Raw genomic sequence first — 27,093 nt, forward strand, 5'->3', positions numbered from 1 at the left:
TGCCGAGTCATAATGTCCGAGGGGCATGAGAGAGAGATCAGGCTAAAGAGCCAAAAATGACACTATGTTAAATCGATCACACGCCCACTCTCATGAATACACACGCACAAGAGATTGACTCTACCTGCTAGAGGGCCGCTGGGGGAGAGGCAGATCCTGTTGTGATGGCCCAGGCCCCCCTCCCTCCTCCTGCAGGAATAGCACACAGTAGACATCATCTGTGTGGGCACATTTCTGCTGGAGGCTGTAGGTGTGGTCCATACTGTGGGAGGTCAGCTGCAGGAGGAGCAGGGCTGTGGACAGGGTCTGGGAGGAGGGCTCAGAGCTAGCCTGGCCAGTCTGAGAGAGGTCAGGGGGCGAGGAGAGGAGCAGGCCCACTAGCTGTTGAGTAAGCTCCACAACCAAACCCAGGCAACTCCTCCCCCCTGTGTGAGGGGCACCCCAAGGGAGGAAAGAGAGAAGGGTTCTGAGGAGGTGGAGGAGGCGGGAGGAGAAGGGAACGGTGCTGTTCTTTCTCTTTCCCGTGTGGGGGCTGGGGATGGAAATTAGACGGAGGAGAGCAGCGAAGCGGACCGCACAGCGGACCGTGTGCTTCAGCAGACACTCTCTCTGCTCCACAACGCCACCTAATGACACACCCAGAGCCCACGCTGTCAGCAAGCTGCCCTGGACCCCCCGGAGCGCAGGAGGGAGGGTTGGGGGACTCCTCTCTGAGTCCGCAGAGCTAGCATCAGGGTCAGGGCGAGGACTGGGGTCAAGATCAGCCAGGGTGTCTGAGAGGGCATGGAGTGTGTCGAACATGGAGGCAAACTCCAGCCGACCTCGGTCCTCCACATGTGAACCAGCGGGCGGTCCTTCGAGATCAGAGTCATCCTCAAACAAAGCCTAAGGAAACACACACACCTTTACACAGATTAACATTTACTATGACAAAGAGAAGAGAACATTGTGTGTGTGTGTGTGTGTGTGTGTGTGAGAGAGAATCAGCTGATGGACAGACCTGAACTCTCTGGATCAGCTCCCTGGTGTCCCCCAGGCCTCCCTGGTCCTGCAGGAAGAGGGGCAGGGTGGATGTAGCTGTGGCTGTTGGGGTAGGTACAGGTGTGGGCCTGGCTCTCAGCTCCTGCAGACTGCTACTAGGATTCAGACAGGATATGGACTCCAGCCACGCCCTGGCATGGGGCTGGGAAAAGAGAAAGTAGACAGCAGAAAAAAAAGAGCAAACAAGAGAAATATACGGGCCCGTTGATCTTAGCTATTGACCAGATTATTGAGCATTTCAGCAACTACACAAAAGCAAAACAATGAAATGCACTGGAGCCAATTACGTTCAACTCGCTCCCCTCACCTGTGTTCGCTCCAGTGCCCGGCTGGCACGCTCCAGGCCCTGGCTGGTGTCATGCAGCAGAGCCCTGAGGAGGGTGGCGGGGGAGGGCTGCTCAGGTACCCGCAGCACTGTGGCCATGTAGCCATCAGACACAATGAGGTAGGGCAGCCGTGGGTGCCAGGTCACCGAGTAGCGCTGTCTCAGGACATCCCATACAGACAGGCTGGAGCTGGACAGAGGGTCAACCCCAGCCCCCCCAACAGAGACTGGAGGTCTGAGGAGAGATGAGGGGTGACAGAGGAGGGTGAGAGATGATTGGGAAAGGGGAAAGTGAGGGGAGATGAGGGAGAGATTAATATAGGACGGGAAAAAGCATCACCATTCATGTGTATATTATAGTAGTATAGTAACATGCTTTTCAAGGGGATAGGCATGTACAGTGCATTCGGAAAGTATTCAGACCCCTTGACTTTTTCCACATTTTGTTACATTAAAGCCTTATTCTAAAATCGCTTAATTTGTTTTCCCCCCTCATCCATCTACACACAATAACCCATAATGACAAAGCAAAAACGGATTTTCATAAAAAACTGAAATGTCACATTTACATAAGTATTCAGACCCTTTACTTAGTACTTTGTTGAAGCACCTTTGGAAGCAATTATAGCCTCGAGTCGTCTTGGGTATGACGCTACAAGCTTGGCACACCTGTATTTGGAGAGTTTCTCCCATTCTTTGCTGCAGATCCTCTCAAGCTCTGTCAGGTTGGATGGGGAGCGTCGCTGCATAGCTATTTTCAGGTCTCTCCAGAGATGTTTGATTTGGTTCAAGTCCAGGCTCTGACTGGGGCACTCAAGAACATTCAGAGACTTGTCCCTAAGCCACTCCTACATTGTCTTGGCTGTGTGCTTAGGGTCGTTGTCCTGTTGGAAGGTGAACCTTCACCCCAGTCTGAGGTCCTGAGTGCTCTGGAGCAGGTTTTCATCAAGGATCTCTCTGTGCTTGGCTCCGTTCATCTTTCCCTCGATCCTGACTTGTCTCCCAGTCCCTGCTGCTGAAAAACATCCCCACAGCATGATGCTGTCACCACCACTTTACCGTAAAGGCCTGATGGTGGAGTGCTGCAGAGATGGTTGTTCTTCTGGAAGGTTCTCCCATCTCCACAGAGGAGCTCTGCCAGAGTGATCACCTCCTTGACCAAGGCCCTTCTCCCCCGATTGCTCAGTTTGGCCAGGCAGTCAGCTCTAAGAAGAGTCTTGGTGGTTCCAAACTTCTTCCATTTAAGAATGATGGAGGCCACTGTGTTCTTGGGAACCTTCAATGCTGCAGACATTTTTTGGTAGCCTTCCCCAGATCTGTGCTTCGACATAATCTGGTCTCGGCGCTCTACGGACAATTCCTTCAACCCCATGGCTTGGTTTCTTCTCTGACATGCACTGTCAACTGTGGGACCTTATATAGACAGGTGTTTGCCTTTCCAAATCATGTCCAATCAATTGAATTTACCACAGGTGAACTCCAAGTTGTAGAAACATCTCAAGGATGATCAATGGAAACAGGAAGCACCTGAGCTCAATTTCCAGTCTGATAGCAAAGGGTCTGAATACTTATGTAAATAAGATATCAGTTTATTTTATTATATATTTGAAAACATTTCTAAAAACCGGTTTTCGCTTTGTTATTATAGGGTATTGTGAGTAGATTGATGAGGAAAATGTTTTATTTAATGCATTTTAGAATAAGGCTGTAACGTAATCAAATGTGGAAAAAGTCAAGGGGTCTGAATACTTTCCCAATGCACTGTACCAACTATGTAGAAATAATCATCAGAAATGTCAGTGATTTATTTTGTGTTTCAAGTGCCATCAAGCTAGTGAGAAAGTGAATTCGGTTTAGGAGATAGCGCAAGTGTGCTGTGTGGAGTATCAAGACCAACACGTGTTAACCCCTCAAATACTGACATGAGAAAAAGGACACAATGACCATGTTGGAAGAGGACAGCGAAGAAATAGAGAAAGAGGATGACTACAGATGAGAGAGAAGAAGAAAGGAAAAGGAAGTAGAGAGACTAATGGATCAAAACAGATAGAAAATAATCTAGAGTGTGTTCAAAATCAGTTTGACATTCTATGGCTATGCATGGACTGATTGATGAAGAGAGTATCACACTGATGGTATATTTCCTGTTGGAGAACTTGAACAAACACTTTAACAAATCCAAATTGGTCAGGGTGGCTACAATATGTAAGATTATCAAAATTGACCATTACATTTGAAATGGGTTGCTTATTTTAATGGAATCATTCTCATGTTTACCTGTAAGTGACTAGCGGATGCAGGGGCAGGAAGTGAGCAGGGCCAAAGTCCACATTGCACCCTGAGGTAGACAGAGAGAGCAGCCCCCCCAGACGAGCCAGCATGAGGAAGGAGCCCCTCTTCAGCACACAGGCCAAGTAGAGCCCTCCCGCAGCCCAGCTCACACTGCCCACCCAGTACGACCTGCAAGATACAAGGGTGTCATCTTTATCATCTAAAACACATACAGTGTCTACAGTACATACTCCCTGTTATAGTCGTGTACCTACCTCACATATTTAGAAGGAATGACGAGTTTCTTGCTGCCACATCCCCCCAGTCCACTGGAGACAATCACAAAGTTCTGAGTGCTGACAAAGATAACCTGCGTAGCCCTGGGGTCTCTTTGGTTCAGGACTATAGCTAACAGCAGGCCATCAGGGGAGAAGGCTGGCACCAGTGACCCCCTGGACCTCACTGGACGACAGGGTGGTGTGAGGCAGGACATGGGGTATGTCTTAGTGACCCAGCGTACACTGTACCCCACAGGACTGAAGGAAAAACATACATCCCAATCAAAGATGTTCCAGATGAGCAACGTGAGAACAAAGATCTTTGATTGTATTATGACAATAAAAAGGTATATAGAGGAGTGTAAATGCTTGAGCGGCAGTATTGACCCCTTGACCCTGAGAAGTCGTTCCCAGTCCACTCACCTGCTCCTCTGACCCTCCTCCCATTGGATCTTTAAGAAGGTGACACTTAGCTCCACCTCGGAGGTGAAAACAAAAGCTGACAAGCAGATATCACCCACTGCCTGGCGGTAAAACAAGGAAAGGACGGGAAGAAATGATAAGGGCATGACAAACGTTCCCTAGGGAAACTAGTCAAACATTTCCAACCGGATCATGTCTATCCCTGTGGACAGAGTAGTCCTTCTCACCTCCCCTCTGACGAAGATGCTGTGTTGAGATGCCTCTTTGTCCTTTGGGGATGGCAGAGCAGTGTTTCCAGGGTGCTGTATCTGAGCCCAGCGTCCTCTGGCAGTACCATCCCGTACCCCTGACAGGTCGCGCACGTCCACACACTCCCACAGGAACACCTGGCCTGTCACAGTCAACAGCAGCACCCGCATCCCATCCCCTGAAACCACCAGAGACAGGCACACGCCAGACCCTGTGTACATACCCACACATACGCAGTAAGTACATGGAGCTGTGTTGGCAAGCTTGAACATGGCTTATTGTAACAATGGCTTGAGCACATACAGACCCTGTGCTGCAGTGACAAGCTGAGCTTCTGTCGGGACTGCTGCCACGGTCTTCAAGAAGTCTTTGTCCCTGCTCCATAGAAACATCTCTCCTGAGACCAGCAATCCCGCAAGCCACACACCTACAAACGGAAATGAATAATGGGAATTTATTTATTTATTTTTATTTCACCTTTATTTAACCAACAAGTTCTCATTTACAACTGCGACCTGGCCAAGATAGAGCAAAGCAGTGCGATACAAACAACACAGTTACACGTGGGATAAACAAACTTACAGTCAATAACAGGGTGTGCAAATGTAGTAAGATTAGGGAGGTAAGGCAATAAATAAGCCATAGTGGTGAAATAATTACAATTTAGCAATGAGGATTACTGCCGTGTTTCTATGGAATCAAATGGTGTTGAAATGTAAAGGCCACTGAAAGCGTACCATTCTGGGATGCGGCCATGGTTACCACCCTGGGGAGCAGGGGCTGCAGCTTGGGGATCTTCTTCTTGGTGCGTCCAGACACCATGTTGATCTCACTGATCCGCTTGTCATCCAGCAGGAAAACAGACTCCTTCTCCTGGTCAAATCAACCGTTTGATACAGTCACAAACTGCACAGATACTACCGTTTTCAATACTAGTCCATTTCATGTTCAAGCTGTGCAATCAAAATATTTGCATTATCTAGTGATGGATGTCAATATCTCTGTGTGGATGACTGACAGTTCAGTGTCCTCACCAATCCAAGCCAACAGAACCGTGGCCATGGTTTCTTCCGTTTGATGCTCGATGACAACACAACCTCCAGCTTCAGCTCCATCTTTAATCGATAACGTTAGCGTACCCCCTTGCTAGGTATTGATGGGGAAATCATCATGCATCATCTTCAATCATCTCAGGTGGAGTTGATGTTCTGTAATGTTAGGGACTAGCTAGCTAAACGAAATGCCGAGAAGATATCACAGGTCAGATATCACACAAGTCAAGTGGTGATAAAGTGATTTAGCTGGTAGCTAGCTAGCATGTATGCTACTTTGACGTCCACAAACAACAAGGAAGTGTTGGCTGGCTGGCTAGCTAACGTTAGCTAGCTAACGCTAACACCGACCCAACATATTTGCACTTAATCTCAACAGTAATCTCTAATGTCATTCAAATATTATTGTTGTTTACAAGTACTGCAATTGTTCGACCTACAAAAATATTGTAAAAAATGAATTTTAATACCATAATTTCGAAGATTTTCAAATTTCCCTCCGCTTTCTGTGTTGGGAGAGACTTCCCAATGATCCTGACTCCTCCTGAGTAAAGCCACGGCGTTGCCTTGGAGCTAGACAAAGCCATAAAATGTTGTTTTTTTTGTGCCAAATGAAAATAGCTAGCTATCTACTGACACCCTGTGGCAAATATGGGTACTACGGCTGTAAAGCTGTGTTTGGATAGGTAGCGTTTATTATTTCCGTATTTTTTTTCCTTCCTACGCTTCCGTAGTTGCATCGTCTTTTCAGTGCAAACGCCACTGTTGTTATTGTCCACGCACATAGATTATTTCTTTAAAATGTTAATGTCTCAGATGTGGTAGCTAAATCAGTTTAGGTTTGCTACAGTAGTTGTTGCGTCCGGATTTGGTGATATCGTTTTGTTCTCCTTTTCCTGGCAAGGATGTCTTTCAGGAGGGTAACAAAGCTGGTGTGTGGGCTTGCTGGTGGATCAGCAGTACTTGTGGCAATGGCTGAACCGAAAGGATATCCTTTTGAAAAAACGAAACATAACGAAAGTTCAAGAAAATGGACTGGTCTAGGTGTTCTCCAAGCAGCAGTGCCTCAGACGTGGTCACCAGGCCATGACCACACTGTGACTGCCAGTGGGAATGGCTGGGACAGTAACTGGGATAAGTAAGCTATAATTAGCCTAAATAGATTTCTCATGAGCGCATCTCTCAGTAACGGGAGTAAGATTGAACCAATCGAATCGTTGATTCGTTGTCAATTGTCATTATGGGAATTTGTGTATGAAGTGAAACATGATGTTTCATGATTACCTGATCTCTGCTTTTTCATGTGATTCATTTTTAAGGCGTGACCCCCTGGCACTCATGAATGGGAAGAAAAAGAAGGACAAAGAGATCACCAGTGAAGAACTGAACACAGAGGTGGAGAATAACAAACCCAAAGCCACTCGTCACATCTTCCTGATCCGCCACTCACAGTACAACCTGAATGGGAGTGTGGACAAGGAGAGGGTCCTAACCCCTCTAGGTATGTATATGAAGTGCATTGATTACAGTGTTGTAGCCATTAAAAAAGTATCAGTGAGGAGGCTGAAGTAAATTGAATCCAATGAAGCACTGATTGATTGTTTGATTTGATTTATAGGCAGGGAGCAGGCTGAGTACACTGGTCAGCGATTGGCTGCCCTGGGGTTGAAGTATGATGTCATGGTCCACTCCACCATGACCCGTGCCACAGAGACTGCCAGCATTATCAGCAAGCATCTTCCAGGTCAGAGACAACAGGACACCACTCATTCTAAGCTCGAATCAAAAGTACAGTACCAGTCAAAAGTTTGGACACACCTACTCATTCAAGGGCTTTTCTTTATTTTTACTATTTCCTTCATTGTAGAATAATAGTGAAGACATCAAAACTATGAAATAACACATATTGAATCGTGTAGTAACCAAAAAAGTGTTAAACAAATCAAAATATATTTTATATTTGAGATTCTTCAAAGTAGCCAACCTTTGCCTTGATGACAGATTTGCACACTCTTGGCATTCTCTCAACCAGCTTCATGAGGTAGTCACCTGGAATGCTTTTCCAACAGTCTTGAAGGAGTTTCCACACATGCTGAGCACTTGTTGGCTGCTTTTCCTTCACTCTAAGGTCCAACTCATTCCAAACCATCTCAGTTGGGTTGAGGTCAAGTGATTGTGGAGGCCAGGTCATCTGACACAGCACTCCATCACTCTCCTTCTTGGTCAAATAGCCCTTACAAATAAAATAAAATCAACATTTTTTTTGTCACATGCGCCGAATACAACAAGTGTAGACTTTATCGTGAAATGCTTACTTACAAGCTCTTAACTAACAGTGCAGTTCAAGAAGAGTTAGGAAAATATTTACCAAGTAGGCTAAAATAAAAAGTAATAATAAAAAGTAACCAAATAAGAAGAACAATAACGAGGCTATATACAGGGGGCACCGGTACCGATTCAGTGTGCGGGGCTACCGGTTAGTTGAGGTAATTTGTACATGTAGGTGGGGGTGAAGTGACTATGCATGGATAATAAACAGTGAGTAGCAGCAGTATACAAAAGGTGTGGGGGGGGTGTGGGTTCAATGTAAATTGTCCGGTGGTGATTTTATTAATTGTTCAGCAGTCTTATGGCTTGGGGGTAGAAGCTGTTGAGGAGCCTTCTGGTCCTAGACTTGGCGCTCCGGTACCGCTTGCCGTGAGGTAGCAGAGAAAAGTCTTTAACTTGGGTGACTGGAGTCTCAATTTTATTCGCTTTCCTCTGACACCACCTATTATATAGGTCCTGGATGGCAGGAAGCTTGGCCCCAGTGATGTACTGGGCCGTTCGCACTAACCTCTGTAGCGCCTTACGGTCAGATGCCGAGCAGTTGCCATACCAGGTGGTGATGCAACCGGTCAGAATGCTCTCGATGGTGCAGCTGTAGAACCTTTTGAGGATCTGGGGACCCATGCCAAGTCTTTTCAGTCTCCTGAGGGGGAATAGGTTTTGTCATGCCCTTTTCATGACTGTCTTGGTATGTTTGGACCATGCTAGTTCGTTGGTGAAGTGGACACCAAGGAACTTGACGCTCTCGACCCGCTTCTCTACAGCCCCGTCGATGTTAATGGGGGCCTATTCGCCCGCCTTTTCCTGTAGTCCACGATCAGCTCCTTTGTCTTGCTCACAATGAGGGAGAGGTTGTTGTCCTGGCACCACACTGCCAGTTCTCTGACCACCTCCCTATAGGGCATCTTATCGTTTTCGGTGATCAGGCCTACCACTGTTGTGTTGTCAGCAAACTTAATGATGGTATTGGAGTCGTGTTTTGCCACGCAGCCATGGGTGAACAGGGAATACAGGAGGGGACTAAGTACACACCCCTGAGGGGCCCCAGTGTTAAGGATCAGCCAGGCAGACGTGTTGTTACCTACTCTTACCACCTGGGGGCAGCCCGTCAGGAAGTCCAGGATCCAGTTGCAGATGGAGTCCTTAGCTTAGTGATGAGCTTCGTGGGCAGTATGGTGTTGAATCCTGAGCTGTAGTCATTGAACAGCATTCTCACATAGGCAATACTTTGAGTACACGTCCTGGTAATCCGTCTGGCCCAGTGGCTTTGTGAATGTTGACCTATTTTAAAGGTTTTGTTCACATCGGCTACCGAGAGCGTTATCACACAGTCATCCAGAACAGCTGGTGCACTCGTGCATGCTTCAGTGTTGCTTGCTTCGAAGTGAGCATAAAAGGCATTTAGCTCGTCTGGTAGGCTCACGTCACTGGGCAGCTCGCGTCTGGGTTTCCCTTTGTAATCTGTAATAGTTTTCAAGCCATGCCACATCAGACGAGCGTCAGAGCCGGTGTAGTAGGATTCAATCTTAATCCTGTATTGACGGTTTGCTTGTTTGATGGTTCTGAGGGCATAGCGGAATTTTTTATAAACGTCTGGATTAGTCTCCCGCTCCTTGAAAGCGGCAGTCCTAGCCTTTAGCTCGATGCGGATGTTGCCTGTAAACCATGGCTTCTGGTTGGGATATGTACGTATAGTCACTGTGGGGACGTCGTCGTCGATGCACTTATTGATGAAGCCGATGACTGATGTGGTGTCCTCCTCAATGCCATTGGATGAATCCCAGAACATATTCCAGTCTGTGCTAGCAAAACAGTCCTGTAGTGTAGCATCTGCGTCATCTGACCACTTCTGTATTGAGCGAGTCACTGGTACTTCCTGCTTTAGTTTTTGCTTGCAGGAATCAGGAGGTCAGATTTGCCAAATGGAGGGCGGGGGAGAGCTTTGTATACATCTGTGTGTGGAGTAAAGGTTGTCTAGGATTTTATTTTCTCTGGTTGCACATGTGACATGCTGGTAAAAATTTGATAAAACTGATTTAAGTTTGCCTGCATTAAAGTCCCCGGCCACTAGGAGCGCCGCTTCTGGGTATGCATTTTCTTGTTTGCTTATGGCCTTATAGAGTTGTTTGAGAGCAGTCTTAGTGCCAGCTTCGTTCTGTGGTAGTAAATAGACGGCTACGAATAATATAGATGAGAACTCTTGGTAGATAGTGTGGTCTACAGCTTATCATAAGGTACTCTACCTCAGGCGAGCAATACCTCGAGACTTCTTTAATATTAGACATTGCGCACCAGCTGTTATTGACAAATAAACACACACCCCCACCCCTCATCTTACCAGAGGTAGCATCTCTGTTCTGCCGGTGCATGGAAAATACCACCAGCTCTATATTGTCCGTATCGTCGTTCATAAGATGGTAGCAGCAACATTATGTACAAAATAAGTTACACAAAACGCAAAAAAACTAACAAAACGGCACAATTTGTTGGGAGAATGTAAAACGTCAGCCATGTCCTTCGGCGTCATCTTGGGGCTCTGCCTGGGGGTGTGTTTTGGGTCATTGTCCTGTAAAAAAACAAATGAGTCCCACTAAGCCCAAACCAGATGGGATGGCGTATTGCTGCAGAATGCTTTGGAAGTCATGCTGGTTAAGTGTGCCTTGAATTCTAAATAAATCACAGACGGTGTCACCAGCAAAGCACTCCCACACCATCACACCACCTCTTCTATGCTTCACGGTGGGAACCACACATGCAGAGATCATCCGTTCACCTACTCTGAGTCTCACAAAGATACGACGGTTGGAAACAAAAATCTCAAATTTGGACTCATCAGACCAAAGGACAGATTTCCACCAGTCTAATGTCCATTGCTTGGGCCAAGAAACACAAGCAAGTCTCTTGTTCTTATTGGTGTCCTTTTAGTAGTGGTTTCTTTGCAGCAATTTGACCATGAAGGCCTGATTCACAGTCTCCTCTGAACCGTTGATGTTGAGATGTGTCTGTTACTTGAACTCTGTGAAGCATTTATTTGGGCTGCAATTTCTGAGGCTGGTAACTCTAATGAACTTATCCTCTGCAGCAGATGTAACTCTGGGTCTTTCTTTCCTGTGGCAGTCCGCATGAGAGCCTGTTTCTTCATCAGCAATTGATGGTTTTTGCGACTGCACTTGAAGAAACGTTCAAAGTTCTTGAAATGTTCTGTATTGACTGACCTTCATGTCTTAAAGTAATGATGGACTGTCATTTCTCTCTGTTATTTGACCTGTTCTTGCCATAATATGGACTTGGTCATTTGCCAAATAGGGCGATCTTCTATATACCACCCCTACCTTGTCATAACACAACTGATTGGCTCAAACACATTTAAGAAGGAAAGAAATTCCACAAATTAACTTAACAAGGCACACCTGTTAATTGAAATGCATGCCAGGTGACTACCTCATGAAGCTGGTTGAGGGAATGCCAAGAGTGCCTTGATGACAGCTTTGCACAAAGGGTGGCTACTTTTAAGAATCTAAAGTCTAAAATATATTTGTTTGTTTACTACATGATTCCGTATGTGTTATTTCCTAGTTTTGATGTATTCACTATTATTCTACAATGTAGAAAATAGTAAAAATAAAAACCCTTGAATGAGTAGGTGTGTCCAAACGTTTGACTAGTACTCTAATTCTAAGCCTCCAAACTGAACAGTACTAACCATAACTTGTTTTGCTCTCTCTCTCTCTGCATTAGAGGTGGACAAAGTAAGCTGTGACCTGCTAAGAGAGGGTGCTCCCATTGAGCCTGTGCCACCAATCTCCTGGAAACCTGACTGTGTGGTGAGTGATTTGCTATCCTTAGTCCTGGAGATGGATGCAATTACCCACTTGCACTTATTTTCCTTGTGAGATATTCACTTAAAGGCTTAACCGATACAAACCATTTAGCGCTTGAGCTTCAAAGTAATCTGTTAGTGCTGTACCAAATTGGCTCTGTCAAAAAAACTTTCCCTCACGCACTGTACTGGTGCTTTCTGCAGTATCATGAAGATGGAGCTCGGATCGAGGCAGCTTTCCGTCGCTACATCCACCGTGCAGACAGCAAGCAGACAGAGGATAGCTACGAGATCATTGTCTGCCACGCAAATGTTATTCGCTACTTTGTGTGCAGGTTAGTCCCTCACGTCATCAACACCACACTATGGAGTTGCATAGCTCAGCTAATTCATAGTGATTGATTTGTCCTCGGTGAGGTGAACATTCAAGAGGTTCACAGATTACTGGCAAGGTGTGGAAAAACATGATCTACTTGTCAATGTTCAACACTGATAATATAGTCCAAGGTCCTGGTTTCAGGACACATTTCTTTAGGCATTGATTGTGAGGTCAAATCTAATGTTATGGAACTGTTTCTCTTGGTTGATCCAGGGCTCTGCAGTTTCCCCCAGAAGGTTGGCTGCGGCTGGGCCTGAATAACGGCAGCATCACCTGGATCACCATCAGACCCAGTGGCAGGGTGGGACTGAGGATGATGGGCGACTCAGGCTTTATGCCTCCTGAAAAACTCACCCGTACCTGACACTCCTTCAACACTGTTGGCCCCATGTAACCGGACCTTCTGCTGCCACATCATTTGAAGCCATCATTTCTCCTCTAAGATGGTTTTGCCCACGTTGGGAATCATTCTTTTGACTGCAGTTTTGTATGGAAAAATAATTTGTAATGTATTTTACAGACAGTGCCATTTCTTAGTAAATTGATTTGATAATGCTTTAATATTACATTTTATGAATAAACATGAGTAAATGTACTGACTACATCATAACAGTTTGTGTATAGGTATACATTAAAACAATAGATAATTTAAAACTCTTTACCTTGAATCAGCTAGTTAAGTAATTAACAATATAAAACCAATTTCATAAGAAAAAGCATCATTGCAAATTGTAAATACATTACATACTGTATCACTTCAGCATTGTGAGGAGTGTACACCATTAGGTAAATTGAAAGTGTAATCTGTAGCTATGCTATCCGGCAGAAGAGAATGCTTGCATTGAGGACATGCATTAGTGCAAATATCAGCTCAATAGTTACCAGATAAGGTAATAGTGGCTTGCATAGAAAAGCCAAAAGAGTTGCATGAATGGAATCCAGCAAAAAGGTAAAATAAGGACATGTAATCTGTTAAATGGCAATGTAGTGGTTTCCTGCCTGGGTTCTAAAGTCAGACTATAGACCTGATGTGGTGGTACAGGATGTTGGCCAACATTCTCTGTTGTATTTTCAACACCACATTCAGATTGTGGGACATGACATCCTATTGCTTGTGGTTTTCCTATGTCAGTTTGGGGAGTGGAATAGGGTCCTGCAGAGGATGGTCTGGGTGTAACAGCTCTGGGTGGTGGGGCCTGGGCTGTGAAAGCTGAGCCTGCTGGGAGAACAGTTTGGTGTCCCAGTCAAGCTTCTCTTCGGGCTTGGCCAGCTGGAAATAAAAAACAGCAGCATTAACCACCTGAGGGGTATACAACAAAGCAGGATCAATGAGTTAACCATAAAATCAACTGTTAGTTTCTGGCTCATTTAAAAAAAAAAAAAGCTAAACTTCAATATGTTTTTTCTTTTGTTAAATCAATTAGACCATGCCCATTTCAAGAGCATCTTTCTACAAAATAAAAAAAATGACAGAATATTAAGACAAGTTAACTCCATAATCCTACTTTGTAGTATACCGCTCAAGAGTATCGAAGATGAGATACAGTTGAAGTCAGAAGTTTACATACTTAGGTAGGAGTCATTAAAACTCGTTTTTCAACCACTGCACATATCTTGTTAGCAAACTAATTTTGGCAAGTCGGTTAGGACATGTGCATGACAAATAATTTTTCCAACAATTGTTTACAGACAGATTATTTCACTGTACCACAATTCCAGTGGGTCAGAAGTTTCCATACACTAAGTTGACTGTGCCTTTAAACAGCTTCTGACAGGCTAATTGACATCATTTGAGTCAATTGCAGGTGTATCTGTGTATGTATTTCAAGGCCTACCTTCAAACTCACCTCTTTGCTTGACATGAGAAAATCAAAAGAAATCAGCAAAGACCTCAGAATTGTAGACCTCCACAAGTCTGGTTCATCCTTGGGAGCAATTTCCAAACGCCTGAAGGTACCACATTCATCTGTACAAACAATAGTACGCAAGTATAAACACCATGGGACCACGCAGCCGTCATACCGCTCAGGAAGGAGACGCGTTCTGTCTCCTAGAGATGAACGTACTGTGGTGCGAAAAATTTGCAAATCAATCCCAGAACAACAGCAAAGGACCTTGTGAAGATGCTGGAGGAAACGGGTGCAAAAGTATCTATATCCACATAACCTGAAAGGCCGCTCAGCAAGGAAGAAGCCACTGCTCCAAAACCACCATAAAAAAGCCAGACTACGGTTTGCAACTGCACATGGGGACAAAGAAATAGCCTCTGGTCTGATGAAACAAATATAAAACGGTTTGGCCATAATGACCATCGTTATGTTTAGAGGAAAAAGGGGGAGGCATGCAAGCCGAAGAACACCATCCCAACCGTGAAGCACAGGGGTGGCAGCATCATGTTGTGTGGGTGCTTTGCTGCAGGAGGGTCTGGTGCACTTCACAAAATAGATGGCGTCATGAGGATGGAAAATGATGTGGATATATTGAAGCAACATTTCAAGACATCAGTCAGGAAGTTATAGCTTGGTCGCAAATGGGTCTTCCAAATGGACAATGACCCCAAGCATACTTCCAAAGTTGTGGTAAAATGGCTCAAGGACAACAAAGTCAAGGTATTGGAGTGGCCATCACAAAGCCCTGATCTCAATCCTATAGAAAATGTGTGGGCAGAACTGAAAAAGCATGTGCGAGCAAGGAGGCCTACAAACCTGACTTAGTTACACCAGCTCTGTCAGGAGGAATGGGCCAAAATTCACCCAACTTATTGTGGGAAGCTTGTGAAAGGCTACCCGAAACATTTGACCCAAATTAAACAATTTAAAGGCAATGCTACCAAATACTAATTGAGTGTATGTTAACTTCTGACCCACTAGGAATGTGATGAAAGAAATAAAAGCTGAAATAAATCATTCTCTCTACTATTATTCTGACATTTCACATTCTTAAAATAAAGTGGTGATCCTAACTGACCTAAGACAGGGAACCTTTACTAGGATTACATTTCAGGAATTATGAAAAACTGAGTTTGAATGTATTTGGCTAAGATTTATGTAAACTTCCGACTCAACTGTATGTCTGCTGACACAGCATAAAGAAACAGAATAGGTATCTAGCTCACCTTAGCCTCTGTGAAGAGGGATAGGCCAGAATGGTGTTCTTCCACTTAGTAATGCAGGGGTATCTCTCAAGGTCAATCTCCATGTTATTCATTGCAGACAGGACCTCACTGTCCAACTTGGTGGGAAATTCCCTGCAAGAAAGAGTCAAAGAAAATTGGTTAGCATTTCCATTTTGTTACAAAGAAACATTTGTTGTGCGAGTTTAAATTGCAACAGATCATTTTGACAGGTTGACTGATGTACAGTAAATAAACAAAGACGTACCCATCCATAAACAGTTCCTGTCTTCGTCTTGTAGGGGTGACCGTCATCAGAATTGTGTCTTCAGCGGTGTCTCCTTCCGTTGATTTGTAAGACGCGCTAGAGGATCCTGAGTCTCTCCTGTTTCCCCCATCTCTGGGACCATCTGGGCCCTCTGAGTCTGAGCCCTCGTCTGCAGTCAGATACTCCTCAGAGCTAGGGTTAGAGAGCTCCTCCGCCTGCCTCTTCCCCTGACTCCTCTCCCAGGTCCTCCAGAAGCTACCGTCCCCCAGGTCCAGGCCTTCTCTCCAAGGTACAGAGGGAGCCAGACATGCCTTCTCTGGGTCCTCCACAGTGCCAGAGGCTACCTTTAGACTGGCTTTCTCAAACTCTGGCAGGAGGTTACACACAGGTGACTGGGAACTGTTCTCCACTGGTGCTGAGTTCTTGTCATTCAGGATGTGGTTTGACGGGGCGTGGCTCTGGTTTTTCTGCTCCTCTGAAATGACAGCAAACACATGAATGTGAGATTATTTTGGGATTTCCCTGTATAATTTCAAGCATGAAATAATATGTTATAACATGTTTGTAAGGTTGTAGATTTTCTATGGAAGTGCTTACCTTTGGAGAGTGTTGATGTTTTAAATCCACCACCGGTCTCCTCTGTCCTCCCATATTCTTCTCGGGGAAGCTCACTTCGGTCCTTCCTATCCAGATACTCTTCCAGCCTCTTCAGTCCCTCCTCTGTAGACAGGTCAGTGAAGCTCTGAAGGAAGTCCCAGTACTCTGCCCAAGGATGCCCCATGCCATGTGCAATCTCCCTGTTGAGAGAGATCAGATCGATCAGAAAATATGCCAACTGTAGCTATTACATTTTTCCTTGAAATGATATTCATCGATCGTCAGCAAGTTTATGGTTACTTGATAAAATGTTGCTTGTTTGTTTCCTTAGAGTTTAGCCTATTAAAAGCTCACTGCAGTCAAAAACTATATTTGCCTATGCTTTACATATACACTGAGTGCACAAAACATTTGGGACACCTTCCTAATATTGAGTTGCATGCCCGTTTGCCATCATTACAGCCTCAATTCATCCTGTCAAAAGCGTTCCACAGGGATTGCTGGCCCATGTTGACTCCAATGCTTCCCAAAGTTGTGTCATGTTGGCTGGATGTCCTTTGTGCAGTGGACCATTTTTGATACACACAAGAAACTGTTGAGCGTGATAAACCCAGCAGCGTTGCAGTTCTTGACACATTCAAACCGGTGTGCCTGGCACCTCATACCCTGGTTAAAGGCACTTCAAAATCTTTTTTCTTGTCCATTCACCCACATACACAATCCATGTCTCAATTATTTCAAGGCTTAAAAATCCTTTAACTTGTGTCCTCCTCTCCCCTGTTGATATAACAAGTGACATCAATTGTGTCCTCCTCTCCCCTGTTGATATAACAAGTGACATCAATTAGGGATCATAGCTTTCACCTGGTCAGTCTATATCATGGAAAGAGCTGGTCCTAATGTTTTGTGCACTCAGTGTATTTCCACACTATACGGTTGGAACAATATTATGAAAGTTATGATAATGCCCTTTTAGTGTAAGAGCTGTTTGAAAAGACCCCCTGAAATTTCAACCTGTTTTGGTGTGATGGTGGAACCATTTTCATTCAAAACAATTACAGTAAGGTTACCCAGAAAGGTTACCCATTGTTACCCAGAAATGATTTGATATTGAGATAAAAACAGCTGCATTTGACCTTTAATAAAAGGTCACAGGTCCACTGTTCGTTCACTTACCTCCCCACACGCTCTGCACCCCTGTCAGGGTCGGATTTGAGAATACGGTGGAAATACTCTGCTCGATCCCTGGGTGGAGTTCTCCATAGTCTATGGAACTCATCTGCCTGTAAGACCAAAACAGAAAATGGGTTTATGGGGTTTAGAGACAAAGGCCTATGAGCCTCTATAGATGGATTTGTTCATTGTACAATACTCCAAGTTATTGAGGTTACCTTTGAAGGACTGAGGGGACCCACATACGCTCTCACAGTCATGACTGGGTCTATGGGACTCCCAGCCACTCCTGATCCCTGCGAATGAAAATCCACCTCCAGTGGGCTTGGAGACCATGGCAAACCAATCACAGGCTGGAAGCTGTTGTCTGTATCCCTCAGCAAGGGAACATAGCACCGTTCTGTCAGAAAAGGGTCAAAGTCAGCAATGTGTTCACAAGTTGGCATTTGCACATACAAAAAGGTTTTATAGCCAGCATTGGCAACCATCTAAACGTACCCTCCAAATATTCCTTGATCTTCTTCTTTATGTCAGGGGTTTTGTTTTTCCTCTCACATATCACCTGTAAAAGGCATTTATAAAGTCAAGTATTTAGTCCTCAGAATCGTCTCTTTTCTGGCATGAAATTCAGGGGATACTGTACCTTACTGAACAGAAATGGAATGCTTTACTAAGAGAATGGTTTTAGTGCAAATGAAGTGGTTCTTCATAGCTGTAATGTGGCTTACACTAGAGGGCTTCTGGTTGTACTTGTTCTGCCGGTGTTTATCAGTGGCCGGATGAGAACACAGCACGTTGACCACGTCTTGACAGCCAAACTTACAGGCAAAGTGAAGAGGAGTTTCATTGCTCTGCAGGGAGATCACACACATTCAATACATCTCATGAATACCTTACGTACACACTTTAACGCTAACAGACTATATTTTCTGCGTGCATTGTGCTGACTACCAACTACCATTGTATTACAAAGTTACGGTTCATATACTGCAAGTTCTCACTGCTTTGTCAGGTGTGTTGAGGTACAGGTCAACGAGGTAGCGGATGCGTTGGTGTAACATGGCCTCCTGGTCATCGGGATACATGAGTCTCATGAAGTCTGGGCTCTCCAGGGTGTCCAGGAGGAGCTGAACCATCCCTGACTGGTTCTCTTTGGCCGCCACATGCAGGACGTTATAATGGCATCCTTCCTATAAAACAGGAATACAGAGTTATTCCACACCAGAGAATGTGAAGCACCATTCTGCTCCCATGGAAATGACAGAAACAATAATTATCTCAAAGGCATACATGCACGATGGTGGGGTTGTCTCCAGATCCGATAAGGTAGCGTGGGTTGGCCCAGACCAGCTTGCTGAAGGCTTCCTTGTCCCCCTTCTCCACTGCCTTTCTCAGCTTGGCTGTCAGGTCCTGGGTGCGGGGGCTGCGGAACTCATTAGCCCTCTCCAGGTTCACAGGTGAAGTCCCTGATGCGGTAGGGCTTCCTGGGAGGACAAGAGTGTCATTGCTGGTCAACCTTTTTCTTGCTAATTTTACATGACACAAGAGGTGAATGATCCGTCTAGCTTTCTATCTATATAGTGGCTCTATATTAGATAAAGTTATGCTATGAAGCAGACACACCTGTGTGGACTACAGGTTGCAGCACTCCCTGGGGCCCGTCTGGTGCAGTTGTGCTGGCTAAAGCTGGGCTATGTTCATTGATGCCTTTTGAGAATTTCTCAGCTTCCTCTCGTGTTGAGAAGGACTTAAACCTGGACTCTTTCATTGTCATCATGGCTCTCAGAGCTTTCTTCCTGTCCACATATACATGGACTTTGTCTGGTGGGGAAAACATAGTCATTCACCTCACACTGAACTCAGAGACAATCTCTATCTTGCACTATTCATAGGATAAAAAGAGGTCTTACCATCAGTGACCACTGACTCCTCCCAATGAGGACATACACCATAGTAAACAAGGGGAGATTCTGGTTCATCCAATTCCTCTGCCTCTTTGCACTCCTCTGCTGATGATTTGAGTTCCAGGGTGTGGTCTGCTTCTACTGTATCTGTTAAGGGTCTATTAGACTCTGCATTGGAGGAGCTACCGCCACCAGACACCCCTCCATCCCCTCCCTGCTTCTCCAGGAGGGATCTGGCCAGCTTCCTCTCAAAGATGGCTCTTGTAGTGGTGGTAAGGGGGCCACACTTCAGCCCTGCCCCGATAATCTCCTGTCGTAGCTGATCTGGGTTCAGGGCCTGCAGCCTGCTCATGACTTCCTCCATGTTGCTGTCACTACCTAGGATAAATAAATGTGGCATACCCAGAGAAGAGTCATGTTACAAATATACTCTGAAGAACATAGTCAAATGGCACAAAAACATACTACTCATTCGCATCAGAAATTACACTTTAACTCGTCGTTCCTGGCCTTAAAACAGCAGATAACCATCAAATAAAATGGTAAGTCGTGTCATAGGCTAAAGATAAAATGTTATTGAACCACTCGTGTCATAGGCTAAAGATAAAATGTTATTGAACCACTCTGGCCACGTTCTCTTCAAAATCACATGCATAATTGGCAAAACGATGGTCTAAAACGGAAGACTTACTACACGCCATTGTAGCCTACGTGTATATATATTTTGGGATGTGGAACAATTCCATGTGGAGAATATTGTAATAATGTAGCTGGAGCAAGTATTCTGTATACCTACGCCTGTTGTTTACCTATCGGGGCGCGAGCTCATTGGTCGTTTCAAACAAAACGATGCCCCGCCTTTTCCAATATGACTCATAACACAAATAGTTTGTCGTTTGTAATAATGTATGATATGTCATTACATTCAACGTGCTGAAGCTCTAGGACATTTGCATGTACACAATCGATAGTTACATATGTATTATTTAGGCTACGATACGTACTTATAATGACCCAATTCTCACAATATCTGCCCCGTAATCATTAGTTATGATAAACTTATAGTGCTAAGGTTAGGCCATATATTCCCATTGAGGAATGTACTACAACAGCTAACTTTTCCCTAGCCACCCTAGCTAATGGCAGCTAAGACCTGATTCAATTACGTGCCAGACATATATTTAACTTAAATGGACTCGTAAACGTTCTCGAATACACTCAGATAATATCTTACTTCACAGACTCGTGCTTGTAGTCCTCCTGTGGTGTACTCATTACGTCGGGCAACGGAAATCGTTTAAGAACGGATAGCACCAAAGATTTGTATAGCTAAGATAGTCGTTTCCAATAGGAACCAGTGAGTCATAGTGGGCAGAACAAACCAGAAGGTGATCAGAGCCAAGCACGAGATAGCGAGATCCTATTGGTGAGTTCTAGCATTCATTTGCATATTAACGTTAGGAACGCCTGCTCTGTGAAGTGCAAGTGTGCAATAACTCAATTCGCATTTTCACTCCTTCGCTTTTTTTTTTACTTTGGCAAAGGGTCTAGTCTACAAAACATTGTCAATTCTGTTCGAAACAGATTATAATTTTGGGAACAGAAAACTGTACTGAGATCAAATGTTTCATTAATAAGAACATTTGCAGAATGTCGGCCAAAATCGATCTCGTTCCATCTTCTCCCACTTCCGGCCACTGGGCTTCCTCTCACTACCATATTTGGTAGGGATTGGAAACACCATGCGGATGCTTCACATTTATACGTCCAGTGAAATATCTGTCTCATTGTTCTAGTTGTGATAGCACTGACCAAGCAAACAGATCAAACGAAACGGGGAGGGACCTTCTTCTTCTTCTTCTTCTTCTTCTTCAAGGTTTTATTGGAGAACTATATCCCCAAAAATGTATTGCCGCAACCTACTGGGTGGGGTAAAAACGTAGATACTTTAACGAAAAAAAGTAAATGTAGTCAGATCCCTACACAAGCTCTGGGGCCTGACGCTTCGAACACACCGATAGTGCGTTTGCGTTTTGTTACACAAAAATTACGTTTATTTCCAATGAAACGCTGCGTTTGCCTTGCACCATTGCGTTGCAGAGGCAGTTGCAGGCGTTCGGTGTGGTGCATATGCTTCGAACAAACCGACAGTGTTTTTGGCGCAAAATAGTATGCAGCATAATCTGGAAATGTATGCAACAAAAGTTCAACATACACCTTCTGATACCATTTCTATCAAGCCGTCTATGCATACAGTTTGACGCATACGTTCGATAAATCCAACGTTTGCACCACACCGAATGTAAAGTAGAAATGTATGTAATTCTTGTGTACCAAAATGCAATGACACCGTCAGTGTGTTAGACAGTATTCCGTGCAATGTTTCAGCTGTGAAAATCCTGGAGATCAAGAATCTTTCAGCCACTTTTACAATGATTTCCAGTTCCTTAGATGTTTTGTAAATTTGACCTGTGCAATTATCTCCTGCGCAACAAAATCAACCTTCTTCACAATTACATTTCTCAACTGACTGACATCCACAGACTGTTGGCCATCCACTGCATTCATCATCTCTACTCGCTGCTTCGACAATTTTCACCGCCTCTGCATAGGAGACCTTCTCGACAGCCCTGACCCTTCCTAATTTGACCTTCACTCAGGGAACTCTGGAACGTTATTCCCATCACAATTGCAACACCGTGCATCCTCAGACTCTTCAACAATGATATTCCGTTTGCAAACACTTGACAAGTGGCCAAACGTTTTACATTTATGTAAAGTGGCTTTTGTACATAAACTCGCATCGCATATCTCATATATCCCAGCTTTACATGGGTTGAGATAACTTCTTCATCAAACATCAATAATAGAGAAAGGCTTTCCTCCTTCCCATTCGCAGTGCGTGTTAACGACGTCAACTATTCCTGGCATGTTCATCTTTAACCATGACGGCTTAATATCCATCGAGACGCCAGATGACACCTTTTATCGGTTCCCTACTCCGATAATCATAACATTCCACTTAATGCGTGGATTATTTGTACATCCACAGTGCTTTCTCTTTTTTTTGGGGGGGGGGGGGGACCTACCTGCATTTGACCAATAGAAACTCTCGTTTTTGTTGCAAAACATTTTCCATTTTGAGTAAACTGTTTCTGTTGCAGAACGTTTTGCAACAGAATCAGCGTAATGAATACAACTCTGATCATTTTTTCCACACCCATTGGTCCACACTCCAGTCAGACGGTATTCAAGATGTGTAATGTTCTAAAACTGTCATTGTGGAGTGCAGTATGATTTTATGAGAGGCAATGTTAGCCAGCAGGTGGCAATATACATTATGAAATAATCATATTCTCATATGATCACAAATCCATGTTAGAGAATTATTTTTTATTTTAAGCTGAAAGTGGATTCTCAAGAAGACAGAAACTAAATAAGAGGCACCATGGACACACATGTAGACCTAGTATCTGTGTATGTATATATCATGTATAGAAGTCTTCTCTCAGAGATAATGTAGGCTATAATTCAACTTCACCTCTCCACTACCTGAGACTAGGAGCTATTGTCTTCCTCCCCATAGCCTATTGAACTGGATGTGATGGTCTGACAGAAGGCGCAATTTGAAGATAATGCTTCTTCCCCCATTAGTCTCTGAACCTCACAGTCATAATGTCTCTCCTGACCCTTTTACAGATAGTTCTACCGGGGTCGCCCCTGACCCCTGCTGGAATTGAATTACCCCTGCACTCTTCCCCTTTCATCATGACAGAGCTGAGGGGAGCCAGTGGCATGTGGTGAGAGAGGAGATGCTACAGAGAAGTTCATTGGTTCATTCGCCTCTTTCCTTCCGCCTGCCAGGCACAGATGGTATTCTTTATTAGTGTCAGCGCCAGGTTCATTCTGCTCTGATGAGGACACTCTGTAGAGGGAGGGCCTGCCTGAGTCCTCAGCGGTGACAGACAGCTAGCGGAAGTGGAAGAGTCCAGGGCAGCAGCAAATGGCATGGCTGAGATAGGATGTAACTATATGGGAGTTGGGAGAGCACAGGGGGGCATGGTTAATATTTTGAGAACATCTGTCAGTGAATAGGCCTGAGTCTAAACAAAAGTCTGTAAACATACTTTATCATGTTGATTATTCAAACCAAGCAGATCTTGTCTGCTGTATGAAGTAAATATGTTTTTTTATTTTTATATTTGAGCATGAGCATTATAACCAGAATTTACAAAAATGACAGATTAGGATCCTGGCTTGGTTTATATCCATATACGCTTTTATAAACACCCATTTTTGAATGTGGAAATCTGACATGGTAATGCAGTGATTAGATTATCATCATGTTTTGATTGATTAATATAAGCACAAAGACATCTGTCTACGCCTTTCAGGGTAAAAGTAATCACGTGGATGGTTTTCAATCTAGAATTTCATTTTTCCTGCATTCCCTAAAATACTTTCACAGATTGCACAGGCAGCTTTCGCATGTTGTTTCTCTTTGTTATACTGTATTTCCCAGACAAAATGTATCCATATTTACATCCCTCAGTATGTCCACTTGGACATGCTATTGTTTTTGCTAAGCGGCTTCCTGGATAAAAATTATCTCAGTCTCTCTTCTTGTTGTTTCTCTTTTCGGGGATAAAACAACAATATAAACAAGATGTAGATTTTTCACCGCTTTTTCAAGCATTAATTTAAAACCGAATTGTCTTTTTATATAGACCATTTCAGCCGTGTGTGTGTGTGTGTGTGTGTGTGTGTGTGTGTGTGTGTGTGTGTGTGTGTGTGTGTGTGTGTGTGTGTGTGTGTGTGTTAAATCTAGCTAGAGGTACATTGAACCCTTTTTGTCTGACAGAATTACATCTCAATTTGAATTTCTCAATCTCTTTGTACAGTTCCACTTCATGCTATCAGAAAATGTGTCCCTTCATTTTCTGTTGTAGACTATAGAAAACCACATGATTAACATTAGGGTGAATAACTGGAGTTTGCCAAAATAACATGGAAATAGACACAGCATTGTAAACATGTTGACATACTGTAGCAGAATATTTTTGGAGTGAAAGGGGGTAATTAACATGCTGCAAAAGTCTGTTTGAGAATGTGATGTAAATTTAAACACACGTTCAGATGAGTGACTGCTCTTTGAGTTTTACTGTTGAAATCCACTTAATGCTCTCCCTAGCTGGTTGTGCTTAGTTTCTAAATGAACGTCATTCTGCTTTGGAAAGTAATTATTTTGTAATGAAACATCAAATTGAGGAGATCATTGAAAAAAGGAAAACTGAAGAGGAATATACCCACTGTGTTTTTTCCACCTGGATTGATTCAAAGGAAGGATTTTAAAATTCATCCAAAGAGTAAATGTTCTATTTCTACACTAATTCTATTATGCAAGGGTATTCTTACTGTATGTCTATAGAAAAAAGACTGACCTGGAGAATATATTACAATCAGGGTGTATTGTTCCTTGTCTATGATTGACAACCAACATTTGCAGTATTGTCAGTAACAACTGTAAGTGGTGGTTTAACACAAGTGAAGTAAGCCTAAAAGCATTTTTTCATTTTGCATAAGGAGTCCTGATAGACTAAAAGCAGAGGGACCCTTTTCCAAATTATTCTGCTGTCACAAGCTCAAGGGGATCAAAGAAATTTCCCTTTGATCAATCCGCTTATTTATAAATTAATTAGTGTGTTTTGCATTGTGTAAGGCTGGCAGCAACAACAGTTACTAGGATAACATTTCTCCATGTATTGTATATCATACAGAACCAGGGTTGGCATGGTAACCTCATTTGCCATTGGAAGCCCTTTTTAAAATTGAAGAATGGCACTCAGGGATATTGTCATATTTCAATATTCTTATTTATATATATTCTTCATGAAAGCAGCTGTACATGTAGGTTTCAAATGGTAATTTATATGACATTGTGCATAATGAGGGTCCAATTTCCTTTTTTAAAGAACACAGCTGTCAAATTTACTTTAGGGCACAATTAAAGTTCAGATTTCAAGTATGTCTTTTTTAAGGTGTTATTGGCTCACACAGCGTTAGAAATATTCACTGAGGTGAGCAGTAAGCCTATCTGTGCTACAGAGTGAACTGTGATGTGCTTAATATGTGGATAAAATGACAGGGCTGTTTGAAGGCTAATTGAGCAACTGCAAATGAAATGATGATGTGGTCATGAGGTGTTTCTGCATGTCTGCGTAAATAGGAAATGAGGTCACAGATGCAGGATGGCGGGGTAGGGGGTAGGAAGCTTAAGGGCAGAGATGGGTGCAGCTGTTTTACCCTAAAAGCCAGCCAGTGGGAGTAGAGTCCCTTCTGAGAGCAGAGCACAGTATTAGCTGCAGGAGCATTGGCCTGGACACACACACACACATGCACACACTTACTCCCACAAACACACACATGCACGCACACACACACACACACACACACACACACACACACACACACACACACACACACACACACACACACACACACACACACACACACACACACAGGTACACCCTAGATCCCTCAGGCAGACAGCCCCTGCTGTGTTGCCATTAGACGTAAACATTAGAGATGAAAGACAACCACCCACATAAAGCTTGCAAATACTACATATGCTTGGAAATACTGTTTGCAATAAATATAGCCCCATGTAGCCCCGATGTGAAAAATCTAAATTGTTCATACTACAATTACTGTAGGAGCAATTTGGCTTGTGCCAGTGGTATTTCATTTGGAATCGCCAATACAGTTACAGTCAATTAGTTATCACACAACCTTGAAACCCCTACATACACAGCATACCAGACAAAGAACACAGCACTCAAACCTTTTGTGAGTATAATAAAATACATGTATAAAAGATTGAGGCACTTCAGGCTGAACTCAACGACCTCGTGAACAATCCAATCCAATCTGTTTATGATTGGCCTGTGGTGCATTTTGAGCTGATGCTCAATTCAGTCAAGCTCAAACACATGCACACACATGCACACCCATACACGCCTGCAAGGGTTCACACATTTTCTGATAGCATGAAGTGGAGTTCTGTATGACGAGATTGAGAAATTCAAATTGAGCTGTAATTCTGTCAGACAAAAAGGATTCAATGTACCTCTATCTAGCAGGGGGGGTCAAGTCCCTCGCACCATCAGAAAGTAATCATTTTCTAGCAACAAGCCATAACAAGCAGCTATCAATAGTTACCATGGAGACTGTGTTTTGAATGAAAGCTGTGTCTGCTGTAAGGCCATATTGCTGATGAAATTATAATTTGCGATGGAAAGGTTGACAGACGTCTGACTTCAATTCCCATTCAGGTGTGTAAGCTTGAAGTTTACTGTTTAGTTAAAGCTCCCATTCCACATATTACAATACTATCTATGTAGGCCAGCCTACCTACAGTAAATGTTATATTTGATCTCAGATTTATTTTAAAGCCCTTTAGAAGTGTACTAAATAAAGTCGCCCGCGTGCTTCCCAGCCTAAACACTTCGGTAGAGTTCACGCATATATTACGCAACATTTTGTGACGTTTTTGTTCGTTTAGGACTTCAGTGAGTGTTTTTTTTCTCAGGTGTTCAGGCACAAAAACATTATCGAGAGGGAAGTCGAAGATCGGAGCCGAAGTCTATGCCCCTTAGCTGGTGATTGGTCAACATTAGGGATTGTAGCGTGTTTTTTCCCTGGTTTACATTCGCTCTTCTGCTTCTGTTTTTTCCCTATAAATAATGGCTTGACTTACTTTTTTATATTACCCTAATAAAGTGTATAAACGTTTGTGAAGGTTTGGTGTGGTGTGGCTATTATTAAGCTTTAGCTACTGCAGGTCTATGATATGAAGGCAGTGCCCCCCGGCGCT

The 27,093-nt window shown here is 43.8% G+C and overlaps 3 protein-coding genes across 8 annotated transcripts in view; 1 reads left to right on the forward strand and 2 right to left on the reverse strand.

Annotated features, from left to right (window-relative positions):
- The window catches only part of cplane1 (ciliogenesis and planar polarity effector 1), a 31,354-nt gene extending 25,084 nt beyond the window's left edge, over positions 1–6,270 (reverse strand). For 4 of the 6 annotated variants that reach the window (XM_029709013.1, XM_029709014.1, XM_029709011.1 and 1 more), the window contains exons 1-11: positions 6,110–6,270; positions 5,622–5,818; positions 5,325–5,460; positions 4,895–5,014; positions 4,566–4,798; positions 4,339–4,439; positions 3,913–4,173; positions 3,644–3,826; positions 1,349–1,601; positions 1,001–1,183; positions 125–885 (exon numbers count right to left, since the gene is read on the reverse strand). In XM_029709013.1, the coding sequence (XP_029564873.1) occupies positions 125–885; positions 1,001–1,183; positions 1,349–1,601; positions 3,644–3,826; positions 3,913–4,173; positions 4,339–4,439; positions 4,566–4,798; positions 4,895–5,014; positions 5,325–5,460; positions 5,622–5,702 (2,312 nt within the window). In that variant the 5' untranslated portion in view covers positions 5,703–5,818; positions 6,110–6,270. Of the gene's footprint in view, positions 1–124; positions 886–1,000; positions 1,184–1,348; positions 1,602–3,643; positions 3,827–3,912; positions 4,174–4,338; positions 4,440–4,565; positions 4,799–4,890; positions 5,015–5,324; positions 5,461–5,621; positions 5,819–6,109 lie in introns of those variants that run through there. The other 2 variants (XM_029709012.1, XM_029709015.1) reach the window with 2 other exon arrangements.
- Positions 6,271–6,358: 88 nt separating this feature from the next.
- On the forward strand, positions 6,359–12,761 carry LOC115159376 (serine/threonine-protein phosphatase PGAM5, mitochondrial). Its single transcript, XM_029709021.1, has 6 exons — positions 6,359–6,777; positions 6,959–7,140; positions 7,258–7,383; positions 11,706–11,791; positions 11,992–12,122; positions 12,380–12,761. The coding sequence occupies exons 1-6, from the start codon at positions 6,545–6,547 to the stop codon at positions 12,528–12,530; spliced, it is 909 nt and encodes a 302-aa protein (XP_029564881.1). The 5' UTR covers positions 6,359–6,544; the 3' UTR covers positions 12,531–12,761.
- Positions 12,708–20,585, reverse strand: LOC115159374 (ankyrin repeat and LEM domain-containing protein 2). The gene is made up of 13 exons (XM_029709017.1): positions 20,455–20,585; positions 19,227–19,598; positions 18,940–19,137; positions 18,607–18,800; positions 18,318–18,506; positions 18,045–18,167; positions 17,815–17,878; positions 17,535–17,716; positions 17,320–17,426; positions 16,144–16,343; positions 15,547–16,021; positions 15,282–15,413; positions 12,708–13,436 (listed from the first exon to the last, which is right to left on the reverse strand). The coding sequence occupies exons 2-13, from the start codon at positions 19,582–19,584 to the stop codon at positions 13,295–13,297; spliced, it is 2,364 nt and encodes a 787-aa protein (XP_029564877.1). The 5' UTR covers positions 19,585–19,598; positions 20,455–20,585; the 3' UTR covers positions 12,708–13,294.
- Between the last annotated feature and the right edge of the window lie 6,508 nt (positions 20,586–27,093).

Source organism: Salmo trutta, chromosome 23 (assembly GCF_901001165.1).
Source record: "Salmo trutta chromosome 23, fSalTru1.1, whole genome shotgun sequence".
NCBI lineage: Eukaryota > Metazoa > Chordata > Actinopteri > Salmoniformes > Salmonidae > Salmo > Salmo trutta.

Bases quoted from the DNA above. Each gene is read 5' to 3' on its own strand.
- LOC115159374 (XM_029709017.1), bottom strand. From the start codon at position 19,584: ATGGAGGAAGTCATGAGCAGGCTGCAGGCCCTGAACCCAGATCAGCTA. The intron at 17,427-17,534 runs GTAACCTCAATA...TTGGTCTTACAG, and splicing joins GTCCCCTCAGTCCTTCAAAG to GCAGATGAGTTCCATAGACT. The intron at 16,022-16,143 runs GTAAGCACTTCC...CTGTCATTTCAG, and splicing joins AACATCAACACTCTCCAAAG to AGGAGCAGAAAAACCAGAGC.
- LOC115159376 (XM_029709021.1), top strand. From the start codon at position 6,545: ATGTCTTTCAGGAGGGTAACAAAGCTGGTGTGTGGGCTTGCTGGTGGA. The intron at 7,384-11,705 runs GTCAGAGACAAC...TCTCTGCATTAG, and splicing joins TATCAGCAAGCATCTTCCAG to AGGTGGACAAAGTAAGCTGT. The intron at 11,792-11,991 runs GTGAGTGATTTG...TGCTTTCTGCAG, and splicing joins CCTGGAAACCTGACTGTGTG to TATCATGAAGATGGAGCTCG.